This window comes from Petaurus breviceps, unplaced genomic scaffold (assembly GCF_028583685.1).
Source record: "Petaurus breviceps papuanus isolate PSGF00001 unplaced genomic scaffold, PetGlider_PUasm1.0 181, whole genome shotgun sequence".
Classification (NCBI taxonomy): domain Eukaryota; kingdom Metazoa; phylum Chordata; class Mammalia; order Diprotodontia; family Petauridae; genus Petaurus; species Petaurus breviceps.
Window position 1 is genome coordinate 24,781,960 of NW_027185784.1, and position 14,185 is coordinate 24,796,144.

Consider the following 14,185-nt stretch of genomic DNA (forward strand, 5'->3'; position numbering starts at 1 on the left):
CATACCAGTTTTATTAGAATGGAGTTCTTGCAACATGAGAGTTAAGTTGGGACTAGGCTATGGGATGCCTTGAATGTCAAGCTACAGAGTTTAAAGCTTATCCTGAAGGCAGCCATTAAACTGATTCTGGGAAGGAGAAATAAATAATTAAGAAGAAGGAGTGTGGCACAGTGAAAAGAAAGGCCTGGATTCAAATCCTTCCTTTAATACATAATGGCTGCAGTACACTGGCAACTCTCTGCACTATCAAGTTGCAGATAAGGCACTCATGTATACAGGCCCAGGAAACTCCTTCCCATGCACCTCCTACACACCAATGAAATCTCAGGTTTGATTAAAAAAGAATGCCATGACTAAACAGGTGGATAAGTACAGTCGGAGAGAGGAGAGCCTGCAGATCATCCAGGAGATACAAGAGCAGCCTTGGGGCAAAGAGATGGGGAAGGAGAGGACCAAAGGTAGAGACACCCACCGCAGGCTCTAAATTCCAAACATTTGACTGGGAGGAGTAAAAAGGCACAGCTTGGAATTCAAGGGTGCTCTTTTGAAAATGAAATCAAATCACATGGATGAAGGCATGGATGGTATGCTCATCAAGTTGTGTGGATGGCAAAAAGTTGGACAAAACATTTGATGCATTCACTGGATAACAGAGTTCAGATCCAGAAAATATCTTCAAAAATCGGAATATTAGCAATATTACATTTAAGAGGGATAACTTTAAAGTCTTATTCTTAGGGTCAAAGAATAAATTGCACAAATAAACAAGGTGAGAGAGGGAAAGATGAGAACAAGCACAGCTATAAAGTAGTTCACCTGAATAAGATGGATTTTAGTGGACTGCAAATTCAATGAGAGTCAATGTGCCACAATTTAAATTTAATTTTTAGTTGTATTAATAGAAATATGGTGTCTACAGAAAGAGACTCAATAGTTCTGCTGGATGTGACCCTGATCAGACTATATCTGGAGTACTTTTGTCTTCGGGGTTCCAAGGTATGGAAGGACATGTAAAAACCACAGGACTTAACAGTTGGATTGCCAGGAAATGAAGAGGACTAGAAATCTCATTAAATGAAGATCTATGGAAGAAACTGGGCATATTTAACCTGAAAAATAGAAGACTTATGGGAGAAGGTAACAAGATGTCTTTCAATATTTGAAGGATTAACAATTTTGTGGAAGAAACAGATTTATTTTTATTGGTTGCAAAGAACAGAACTAGGACCAACGAGCAGAAGTTATACAGAGGCAAATTTTGGCTGAACATAAGGAAAAAGTCCTTGCAATTAGAGTGGTCTAAAAACTAAAGTGGAACAAAGCTGCATTGGGAAATAGTAGGTTTTCCATCCCTGGACGTGCTTAAGTGAAGACTGAATGAACTGTCAGGGACACTGCAGAAGAAAATCCATGCTTCTGGGTGAGGTTAGGTTAGATGACCTCTGAGTTTCTTTCCAACTTTAAATGAGACATTGATCTAGCTTTTTAATCATATCTATTAACTAGAAAGTTGAACTGAGAAAGCAGAAGACAAGACTAGGCCAAAGGACAGCTAAGAAAAAGCAAGGTCTAGTTTCCTGTGGTTGGTAGAAAGGACCAAAATTAACCTAGCAGAAGAACACTTCTAACTTATACACTTTACATCTTCAAGCTGTATTTCCTATCTCTGGCCTCATCCTGTATGTTTTCTCTATGATGTTTTATAATAAATTCCTTTAAAAAATTACCTATGGGGTAATGAGCTTTTTGGATGGGGTGCAATAGGTAAGGAAAGAAAAGTGGGAGGCTGGAAGAAATGAGACAAGTTAAGGAACCTATATTTTTTTTTTCCTAATAAAATAGCTAATGCTAGGGAACCCAGGAAAAAGATGGCAAGTGATAGAAGTGAGAAAAAGAAAATATAAGGCTCGTGCAAGTCAGATCCTAGGCTAGCTGTTTCAAAGGAGAATTGGCATCCTGGAGCAGGTGGTAGCCAGAGGTAGCCCCTGGATCTTTCTTCTGCCTTTTGGCAGAATTTGGTGAAACACATTATAAAGAGAAGATATTTATTTGAAAGGATTATGATGAATTATTAAAGAAAGAAAGAAGGAATTCATAGCTATATAGGAGTGAAATCAATGATTAGCTCTTGGGGGATATTCAAGTCTATGTAAAGATATACTTGGAGCACACCACCACAAGGGTGATCAAGTAAAAGATTAAAAATAAATATAACTTAATGAAATAATTTAAAATTAATTTTTAGAGCACATTAGCTATGGCGATGTTTATTTCACAATGACTGCAAAGTAATGAATGGCTGAAAGCTTCTTGAGTAGAGAACTACAGGGAGTGGATCATAAGAATAAAGAGTATTATGATGGGTTTAAAGCATTAATCAGTAAAAGACATCAATTTATGAAGGATGTTAAAAATTTAAATGATCTGTGATTAGTGAAAAGTTTTCTACTGCAACTAGTACAATGATGAAAAGGATAATACAATTTATTGTGACTCTAAAGATACTGAATACTTACATCAATATTGACAGGCTCTATTGTGTTTATATGCACATTGGGAGCTGATGAGGACCGGTCCCTTTGTCCAAACTGGTTTCGATGATCTTCATCTGCTGGTCGAAAGGGTTGTGGGATTGGAATGGATTTTGAAGGTGATGGACTGGTAAGAATTGGGGGCCTGGAAAGTCAAGTTTGGAAAATAAGATTCAGAACTACAATGCATGCTATCTCACATTCTAAAAAAACAGTAGATACTTCTTTGTTTTTATATTCTTAAATAAAATCAAAGGTGAGAAAGTATTTAAAAATTATTACCATCAGTAATCGTTTAAGAGAAATTTTTGCAACCATAATTAATCTTAAGAAGGCAGGTTTCCTCAGCACCTTAAGGAGAGGCCTTCAGGATCCTGCCTGATTATATCACTAGATTTATTTCAAAGGTAGTGAGAAATCACTTGTGGCCACCAGTTGATATTCTTAATTCTCTCCTTTGAGAAACTATTTAAAATTTAGTAGAAAGTAGCTAAATATATCTACTATCTAGTTATCTACATAATTTCCATCATACTAGAAATCACTAATGTCAGAAAATATATTCTGGGAGGCAGGGAGATAAGAGGGGTAAAGTAAATAGGAATTTTTTAAAAAAGAACTTTAAAGACAAACTTAACGACATACTGTAAAGGAATCTAAATTTGGGGTTTGCAGGTAGTGGCATGACATGCTCAACTCTCCATTTTTATGTTTAGCTTCCCCTTATATTTCCAATGTAATGTGTCCTTATGTTCTGAGTTTTTTAACATCTTTGACACAAGCATGCACTCCCTACCCCAGGAGGAATAGAATTATTCACTCTTCATATGACAAATGACACTCAAGTATGTATGTAATAGTGTCTTTCTGATGATACTATTACATATACTTCCTACATAACAAATGAGATATTTGTACCTAGTAGAGTGCCTGGTACATAATGCTTGTTCTTTCTCTTCCTCCCCAACCCCCCTTGTTCACCAAGTGATACTCTTTAGAGCTCTAAAGAAAGAAGTGAGAAATTCTTCTACCCAGAACTCTCTTGAGGGAAGGAGAGCACTGAGACTCCCTTGTGACCCATAAGTTGTCAAGATTCATATTGGAGCGCTGAAACAAAGCAGACCAAGCTGTACTCATGAGACAGAGAAGAAAGTTGCAGGGAGTCTACAGTCTTAAGAATGATATAGCAGATCAGTATTGTGATATTGTGACCAACTACTGATGATCAAATGAGAATTGTTATCCAACAACCTTTGGGATCACCAAATGTCTCCAATGAATTAATCAACAGGTCTGCCCCCATTGGTGGATACCTTCACTCTAGCCTAGAAGGACTGAGTGTTACCTACCAAAAATATTAAATGGCAGGCACAAAGAGCAAGTGAGAGTAAAGAGCAAAACACTAAACACTGTTATTACTGTTTTTCACTAAAGTGAAAAACTGGGTCCAGGAGCTGGAGACAGACTGAAAAAAAGAAAATGAAGTTGAACGTGTCTCAGAAGTGAGGGAAGAGCTTAACAAAGAATCAAGAATTGAGGTAAAAAGGGTAGTAGCCATAAAAAAATAGGTAGATGAGACAACATGGATCTATATGGAAATTATACAGAATCCTGAGGGGATACCTAATATGGAAGAAAGCCATCAAAAGAATTAAAATAGATTAAGGAGGGAAGATTTGGATTTAGGACCAATAACAGGATGACACTAGAGGCATGCTTAGTTTCCTTATATTTCTGTGTATTTCATACTCAGAAATCAGAGGTAAATATGAAATGTTAGAGCTAAGGGGAAAGGAATCACTTGAAACATTTCTTAAGCCAACATTCACTGAAAAAAAGGATAGAAAAGGTAAAAAAACTCAGGATAACATTTATATCCTTAAAATTCCTTATAATTCAGATTTCTAATTTGCAAAATGATAACAGAAAATCGTCTTTCCAAGGGCTGAGATATGGTAATTGATACTGCACAAATATATTGATTGATATTATAACTTCAGGGTTAGAAATACAAAATTAATCTTAAAAATGTCTGATCTTTGTACAAGACCACATATATAGTCCAAACTGAAAAAATTATTTAGTTTTATGAATGTTGTAAAGGCAACCCATGTCTTGAAAATGAGTTAAGGTCTGGGGCGGCTAGGTGGTGCAGTGAGCATAGGCCCTGGAGTCAGGAGGGCCCGAGTTCAAATTCAGCCTCAGGCACTTAACACAAAAACTAGCCATGTGACCTTGGGCAAGTCACTTAACTCCAACTGCCCTCCAAAAAGCAAAAAAAAAAAAAGAGTTAAGGGGGAAGGGTTTGAAAGGAGGGAAAGTTTTAGCAGAATTTAATACTTAATGAGGACTGAAGGAGGAGGAAGCAGAGAGTGGTAATAAACAACTCCCAAATAAATCATACTTCGGTATTCTGAAGGTCACTAGCCATTAGTTTTGCTTCTTCAGAGCATATTACTTGGGGGTAAAAATGTACTACAGTTTATGAGGATAAAAATTAATACATTATACTAGACAATGAATCCATTTAAAGTTGCCATTAAAATATGTAATAGACAACAATGCTAAAAACAAATGGCTATTTAGGAAAAGCCAATTCAAATTAAAGTTAGTCAAAATCAGTCTTTATTCCACTTGAGTTTTTCATGGATACCATATGCTTTAGCCAAGTGAATAGAAGGGGAAAGGATGATCATATTGATAAACTTATAGAAATCAGACCTACTGATTTTTAGTAATATGTTGATATAAAGAATTCTGAGGGAAAAAAAGGCATGCTTTTAGGAAAGGACTATTATGCAGCGCAAAATATCCTAAACAACTAACTACAATTAAATACTAGATAACAGATGGAAAAATCTATTAATATAATCCAAATTGCTAGTACCAAATCAAAAATAAAGAGACTTTTAAGCTCTATCATCTTTTTTTTTTTTTGAGCAATTGTGGTCAAGTAACTTGCTCAAGGTTACATGGCCAGTTATTTCTGAGTGTGGTGCTAAGTATCTGAGCCCAGATTCGACCCCCAGGTCATCCCAACACTGGAGCTGGTGCTCTTACTCGCTGAGCCACCTGGCCGCCCCTAAAGCTCTATCATCTTTAAGCAAATTGTTATACGAGCTACTTTTGACCTGTAACAAATTTTCAGTCTCAAATGCCCTTATAAAAATTTTTTGAAACAAAGTGACTGCTCCTGTTCAGTGATATGCAAATAAAATGCTGACTTTTTAAAAATAGGGATATATCTTATAATATCTTATGCACATACTCTTAAAAAAATGGATCTCTAACTTTTATCCAAAAGAAGGCACTGCATCACTTCTCAAGCAAATCTTGATTGCATTCAGTATTTTATTTTGTCAAAATTATTATTTTTGCCAGGGCCATTGGCAATAATTCTAAGAAATCTCTCTGTATTTAGGCAAAAGGTCAATATGAGCTTACTCTCTGACATAAGCACACACATGCATATAAAGCTTGAACTCTGTAAGGGATTCATTTTGGATGAGAGTTTAGTCATCTTATTTGCTACACTCACAGTCAATCAGCTAAGTTATAAATAAAATATCCATGATATAGGATAACAGTTTCCCATCCCTAGTCACAACTGAATGGAAGACAAATATATACCACAATGAACATTTAGGGAGGTCAGAGTGAATGAATTCTCCTTGTAGTTCACAAATTGTGGTAATAGAGCAATCAGGACTTACCGTTAGAAAGGCATCCATAGCTTATTAGAATTGTCAGCAGTGTATGCCATGCTCAAAGAATTAATAAGTCCTCATTTTAACATTGATCTTCTAAGAAGTGGTATACAATTATTCCAGGTCAATGATGTTATGCATCATTACAGAGATAGGCAACTAAGATAAAGGACCCACTAGAATGTGTAGCTATTCTTAATTAATCAAAGAAATTGGTATACAAACTTTTTGCTAAAATTTTTAGAAACCTAATACTATAAATACAGAATTCATTATAGTATAGGTCTATGTAAATGTACCTTTTTTTCATCTCTTTCTGAAAGTCACTCAGTTTAATGATATAAAACAGAGAGTGAACACTGGATGCTGTAAGATGAAAAAACTGGGATTAAAGCCGACATAGCTTCATGTCTCAAGACTCTGCAGGGAAGATATTCTAAAGCATGACTTGATATAAAATTCTGTTTAGTTACACTTTCCCCAAGGGCTTATAGGTATCAAAATAAATTCTGTTGCCTTGTATAAAAGAGGGGGAGGTATGATAGAAGGGGCAGTGAACTCCATGAATTCAAGTCTCAGCTTTTGAGCTTACTATTTGTATGATGCTGAGAAAGTTACCCAATCATTCTGGACATCAACTGCCTCATCTGTCAAATGAGGGGGTGACTTCCAGCCAAGATGGCTACTTGAACAAGAGGAAGATTGTCTGGCTCCCACATATCTACTTTAGCAAAACCCTGAAGTTTGCACTTGACCAAATAACTATTAAGAAATATGATGAAAAACTCTAAGTGACTTCTTCCACCCCAGAAAAACTCAAGACATCAGCCAGAAGCTGGTGGGCAATAGGAAAGGCCAGCTATGCTCAGTGCAGGGTAGTTTTCCTGGATGACTAATGGTGGGCCAAGCACACATGTAGCCTACAAAGTTCTGTATCCAGTGGCAGACTTCCCTGAAAAAGCCTCAGGGAGGGGAAATGAGTAGAACTCAGTGTGGTACTATAGAGTTCAGACCAGAAAGCTCCAGGCCCACAAGTTTTGAGGTTCCTAACATTCTGTCCTCAGTTGTCAGAGAGGGCAATGAAGACACAGAGGTATGAATCTTAAAGATCCAGGGGAGGGACTAACTCCAGCAAGTAGGGGTTATCAGTGGTGTCCAAATGACCCAGGGTGAAATCAATCAGGGCTGACCTACTTGACCCAACTAGAGCAGAGGGACAGAGCCTGGTCCTAGAAATACCTTAATTCATGAACCAAAACCTAGTAGGATGAATAAATCAAAGGACACCCAGAAGTATAAAATATTATTACTGATTTAGTGATTCCCAAAAAAAGGAGAGTAAATCTGTAAAGATTATAAGTAGAGAGTCAAAGGGAAAAAATGGGATTTTCTCCAAAGACTACATGAATAACTAAAAGAAATGAAGCAGGAAATTAAAAAAAAATGAAATAAAAGAATGACAGAAAAGAAAGAAAAATAGTTTAGAAGGGAAAATATAACCCTTGCCTACGAAATAAGATTCCGTGAAAACTAGAACAGAGTAAAAATAAATGATTCTATGACACAGCAAGAATGTTTTTTTAAGAAAAAGCTTTTTAAAAATAGAAAAAATAGAAATATTTGATATCCAAAATAAATAACCTGCGCAAAAGGACAAGAAGAAATAATTTAAGAATCACTGGGGTGATTGGGGGTGGCTAGGTGGCAAAATGAACAGAGCACTGGCCCTGGAGTCAGGAGGACCTGAGTTCAAATTTGGCCTCAGACACTTAACACAAAAATGAGCCATGTGACCTCGGGGAAGTCATTTGACCCCAATTGCCCTGCCTTCTCCCCTCCCCAAAAACCCCAAAACAACCCAACAAAAGAATCACTGGAATCCTTGAAAATCACGAATTAAAAAAAAAAGCACAACCACTATATTTCAAGAAGTCATAAATGAAAACTGCCCAGGTCTAACAGAACGAAAGGGCAAAGATAGATGTAATCCACTGAACACCTCCTGAAAGAAACCCTAATAAGAAAAATCCTTAGGACATCACAGCTAAAATCCAGTGCTCTTACATCTAAGGGAGTATAAGCATCCAGAAAGAAGTATTGAGGAAAAAATGGTTAAGAACAAGACCAAGTAGCTTCTACTCTAAATGAGAGAATATAATATTTCAAAAGGCAAAAGTTATAGGATTGCAACCAAGAATAACTCACTCCTACAAAATGAATATAATTGTAAAGGAGGAAAAAAAATGGACTTTTAATTCAAGAGCACTTTCAGGCATTTCTGACAAAAAGAGCAGAGCTAAGTCTAGAGAAGTGTAGAAAAGTAAGTTTATATGAGGAACTAGAAGAAACTATGGTGATATGATATGAAGATTCTAACAGGGAGAGAACAAACAAGTGTCTCTTCAGAAGTTTAATGTCTTCAAAGAGCACAGAGGGAGCTAAATAAGAAAAAAAGAGGTCTTGGAGTGGATTGGTTCTGCTCTGAAAGTTTGAAGAGGGGGAAAAAGAAAGAGGGATAAAAGGGATACATTGGTGCAGAATGGAGAAAAACGAGGGTAGGGCATGTTGTTTCTCATAATTGGGGTATATGAGAAGAGTATATAAAACATGGAGAAAGGTGTAGGAGAATTGAGTGTCATAATTACTCTTAATTGAAATGGACAAAGGAGTGTTGAATGCACATACACATTCAAACAAGTATAAAAATACATTAAGTAACAGAAAAAAATAAGCAGGGACTAAGAGGATATGCTTACAAGGGAGAATAATACTGGAAAGAAAGACATAAGCAAAACAAACTTTCTTATCCTGAAGGAGGGGATTAAAATAGGAAAAAAAAAGAACTAGTATCTAAGGAGGTGCTTGAGATTGCAGCATGGGCAACTGATGAATGATCAAAGAAGTTATGGTATATGAATGAAATGGAATATCACTGTGCCATAAGCAATGGCAGCAACGATTCCAGATCATCCTGGATAGTATGAACTGATGAATAGTGAAGTGAGCAGAATCAGAGCAATTTATACAAGGTCAACAACATTGTGAAGAAAAACAACTTTGAAAGACACAAAAATCATTGCAATGACCAACCATGTTGTCAGTGGGCGCTTGATGTGTCATGCTATCCACCTCTTGAAAGAGAGGTGAAGGACAGAAGGCACAGACACATTTCTGAACATGATCACTGTGTGGATGTTTTGCTTGACTATGTTTACATAGGCTACAAGGTTTTGTTTTCCCTTTTCCTTTCTTTAGGTTTTTAATTGGGATGGGAAGTGGAGTTGGCAACTGTGGTACAAAAAAAGTCATTAAAATGTTAAATAAGTAGTATAAAATGAAGACTCATGGTTTCATATAGAATCCACTTATGTTCTCATGTATGGCAATGTAATTTTTTTTAAAGTTCGTAATTCTAAAAAATTCAAAAAGAGACAAATAGCTTCCATAGATATGAGGTGAAGTCCCTTCATGCTGGTCTGACTACATGTGCAGTATCATGGTCACTTCTCTGCACATGCACCCAGAGGGCAGCAATCAGAATGTCAAGGGCCTTGATCCAAGCCTTACGAGGATCAATGAAAGCCTAGAGAAGAGAAGGGTTAAGGAAAAGATGAAAACTGTCTTCCAAATACTTGGAAAATCTGTCATGTAGAAAAGAGAGCAGACTTTTTCTGTTGATTCCTAGAAAACATGAAGAGAATTTGCAAAATGGCATATTTAAGCCTTATGTCAAAAAACTTCCTAATAATTACAGCTATAGATTCTCTTTCAGGTATCAGCTGGACTTAGCTGGCCAGTAGGGTCTTTACAACTCTGTGATAAGTTCTGCCTATGGTGAAAAGATATTTGTGACTGGTATTACAGTGGCTTAGTTGTAACAGGAAACTGAACAAACTTGTTGAATCATATGAGGTTTAAAAATGCTGGTTAGAAGGCAGCCTCAAGAAAGGATAACTTTAAAGAAGAAATAATGAAAGGGACTGGGACCTTGAAATGATGAAGAGAGAATGGAGCAGAACCAGAAGAACAATTTGTACAGCAACACCAATGTAAAGAAAAACAACTTTGAAAAACTTAAGATCTCCAATTAATGTAGATTCTCTAACCAAAGGACCTATTTTGATGAAGCATGTTGCCTACTTTCTGGCAGTAAGGGGATGGACTCAAGGTGCAGAATGAGACATGTTTTTGGATACAGATACTATGTAGATTTATTTTACTTGATATTTATTTGTTATTTGTATTTTCTTTTTAGTATGAGGGGGAGGGGATTCAGGGAAGAACAATAGGATGTTAAAAAAAATAATTCATTGAAGCATTCTTTAAATGCATAGAAGAGAACTGAAGGAAGTTTAGAAAGAAATATTAGCATATATAGCCATCAGATATGAAATCATTGGGGGCATGCATATGGCTGCACAAAAACAAACCTCAATGGGAACACACAGGTGTGTTCTGGGATATGAATATAAATGTCCCTAAAGCTTGATGATGTGAGAAGGTGCTAGTGGTGATATTAGCTAATGGAATAGGTACAGATGATGGTACGAAGAGTGTAAGACTTAAAGTGGAGTATCACTGTATTTACACAGTACTGCTCACTGCTATTACCATTTTTAAATTTAATACTATCTGGTACTAGTATTTAATTCATGTCATCTAATAGGATAATTAAAATTAGGCTATTTTGAAACTGAAGTTCCTGTCTAGATACAGACTGAAGCATACTTTTAAAAAAAATTATTTTTCTTGATTTTTTTTCTTGTCTATATTTTCTCTCACAACATGACTATTGTGGATATGTTTTACATGACTACACATGTATAACCTATGTCAAATTGCTTGCCTTCTCAATGAGGGGGGTGAAGAGGAAGGAAGGGAGAGAATTTGGAACTCAAAGTTTTTAAATTTTATTTTAACTTTTTTTCAAATGCTTTACTAACTTCTGATTTACATCATTCATTTCCGCCAGATTATGAGTTACAAATTTTCTCCCCGTTTTTTTGCTTTTTGGAGGTTCCAGGCCAGGGCAGGGCAATTGCCCAAGTGTTTAAGTGTCTGAGGCCATATTTGAACTCAGGTTCTCCTGACTCCAGAGCGGGTGCTCTATTCACTATGCCACCTAGCCACCCCTGGAACTCAAAGTTTTAAAAATGAATGTTAAAAACTGTTTTGACACGTAACTGGGGAAAAACACAATACTAAATAAAAGTTTAAAAAACAAAACAAAACTGAAGTTTCTTAAAATTAACAACAAAAACTACATCTCAGAGGGGAAATCAGTATTATACTAAAGTATTTGGACCTTTTTCTTGGGTCCTCAAGTCACAAGATACACGTATACATTGTCTACCTAGGCAGAAATTACACTCACAATGACAACTGTCATGAGCCTTAGTTCAAAGGCTTTGTGATCGATCCCTAGCCACAAATCATTTAGTGTGGCATAATTTTTGGCTGCCAGCACATGGAAAATGTTTTCAACAATGCAGCCACTTGAATTTGAGGCATGGGTTTTCATATATTATTCTATAAGACAATATGGAGTGTATAATGTAGAGCAACATTAAATTAACGTGAAAATATTGGAAGTTGAAATAACATATACTGGTTTAACTACCTCTTAAATGAGACACTGAAGAAATTACATTTATTCCCCTTGATTATACAAATCCCCTTGATTTATTCACCACTTGTGAAATAACCAAAATCAAGATAATTATGGCAAAAGATTCTAATTTCTTAAACTCTGTAAAGGAGACTAGAAAACAACTGTAAAAACAAAAGATCACAGCACTTGTCAGCTTTGCTTCAAAAGAATCAGACCTGACAGTTCATTCCTGGTATGGCATATTTCATAAATGTCAAAAAATTTTATACATATCGATGCATACCATTTCAATCTCATATACTGGCATGTTATTGTGTATTAAATGCTCAAATGAGAAGAATGATATAAACTGTTAGATCTTTATGAAGAAGAATATTAGACACTCCTCCAATACTGGGCACAAAAAGTATTATTTTAATAAAGGTATTAAAAGAGAAATTATGTCAAAATTACAAACTGCAGAAAAGAAAAATAGTAGTATGGAAAAGGTTGAGGATTACATTACCAATCCAGAAAGCAATTGTTAGTTGCAGCTCTAATCAAAGCAGTAGTAGAGAAAACAAGTATAAAATTCAACTGTATTACCTACCTAATAAGTATTTACAATTAATATCTGCTTATGTTTAAACCTAATTCATGTAACCAGGAAAAACAACTAGGGAAAAGTAGGGAAAGAGCATACATGTGTAACAAAGCTTGCATACACTGAGTAAACAAGGGAAGTCATTGAAAAATAATTATATTTTCACCTAAATTTACTTCTCCTGATTTCTATCTGGGATTCCACTGTTGACACTATCTCCTATATCCTATATGTAGGTCCACAGGATTATGATGACACTTTCCCTTTCCTTCACATCTAGCATCTAAATGCCAAAGTCTGTTTATTTGTTCAAACCTCTTTGGTATTCTCTTTATTCCCACTTCTGACCCTTTTCTACTGGCCTGGACTACTCTAACAGGTTTGCCCTTATCACAGAAACTGGAAGGAACCTCAGAGGCCACAATTCCAACAAGTACTTGAACAAGAAGCCCCCCTCCAAATTATCTGAGAAAAATTATAAACTAGCCTTTCCTTGAAGATCTTAAGAGAAGGGCAACCTGACACCTCTCACGAGGTAGCTAACATAAAAAAAAGTGTGCTGAATTATTGTATGTCAATAATACTCTGTTAGGTAAAAGTCTCAGTCAAATGAGAAGACACACAAAACCAATGTCTTTAGCATGCAATTAAATTTAGGAATACAACATAATAGTCAATCTTAACACTGACCCATGAATATCTCATACTCAATGTTTCTTTTACCCGAAATGACCTAATTAACCCATGGTCTATCTAGATCCCACATAGCCTTGAAGGCCCAGCTCAAATCTTTCTTCCTAAGTGAAACTGTCTCCAACTGACATTTCCAATTAATCTCCTCCTTTGCTAACCTCTTACAATACTTATAGTTTCTACCCTCAAATGAGCCACTTAATATGATCTTGATTATTAAAGTTCTTTTATGTTTTAATGTTTCCTTCTTAAAAAGACCTCCCCAACAGCAAGGACCACTGTGTTATCTTCTTATGCAACTATCCTAGTACAAAGTAGAGCAAGTACTTAGCGTTTTCTAATTAACTTATCAATGAGAGAAGGGTCCTGAAACATCATACTATGTCGGCTTTAATCTCACTCCACGTAAAGCACATAAATACATATTTTATTATAAAAATAAGAAATCAGCTTGAAAAATTCATTTTGTTAACAGTTCAAAGCTAAAATTTTAAAGAATCATCTAAAATCTGGACAAAAACCAATTTTGAAATAGCATGTCACTGAACAGCAGTAGTCAAATCATACCCAATAGAATCTGAGGGGGGTGCTGAAGGGGATGATCCCGATGTAAGGGTGGTCTCTCCTAAGGAGGCCTCCTCCTGCGGTATTGGGTGGTGTTCAAAGAACTTGGAGACAAACAGCAAACTGTGAGGCAAAAACAAAAATAAAACAAAGCAAACCTAACTTGTGCAAAACCCAGAAGTTTCAAACACCAAAATATACAAATGCATTAACAGGAAAACCATGGGTCAAATTCCATACTTAAAAACAAATGTTGAAAGAAACTCAACTGCTTGTCATTTTGTTTAATTGATGAGATTAACTTTTTAATTTACAGCACAATCTCAAAGTAAAGTTCAAAAATCTGAAGGCCAATACAGAAAAAATTCCTGCATATTCAGAAAAAAATATTCATGGCAGAAATCCTTAATAATTACCGCAAAGGGAAAATGTTAGCTATAAAAGATATTTTACTTGAAAGTTTAATAACCCAGTCTCAAAAATATGAAGTAATTAT

At 35.8% G+C, this 14,185-nt stretch overlaps 1 protein-coding gene across 4 annotated transcripts in view; it reads right to left on the reverse strand.

Annotated features, from left to right (window-relative positions):
- Positions 1-14,185, reverse strand: part of BRAF (B-Raf proto-oncogene, serine/threonine kinase) — a 169,505-nt gene that overhangs the window by 57,296 nt on the left and 98,024 nt on the right. For 3 of the 4 annotated variants that reach the window (XM_069087371.1, XM_069087368.1, XM_069087370.1), the window contains exons 7-8: positions 13,693-13,812; positions 2,517-2,676 (exon numbers count right to left, since the gene is read on the reverse strand). In XM_069087371.1, the coding sequence (XP_068943472.1) occupies positions 2,517-2,676; positions 13,693-13,812 (280 nt within the window). The remainder of the gene's footprint in view (positions 1-2,516; positions 2,677-13,692; positions 13,813-14,185) is intronic. The other variant, XM_069087369.1, reaches the window with a different exon arrangement.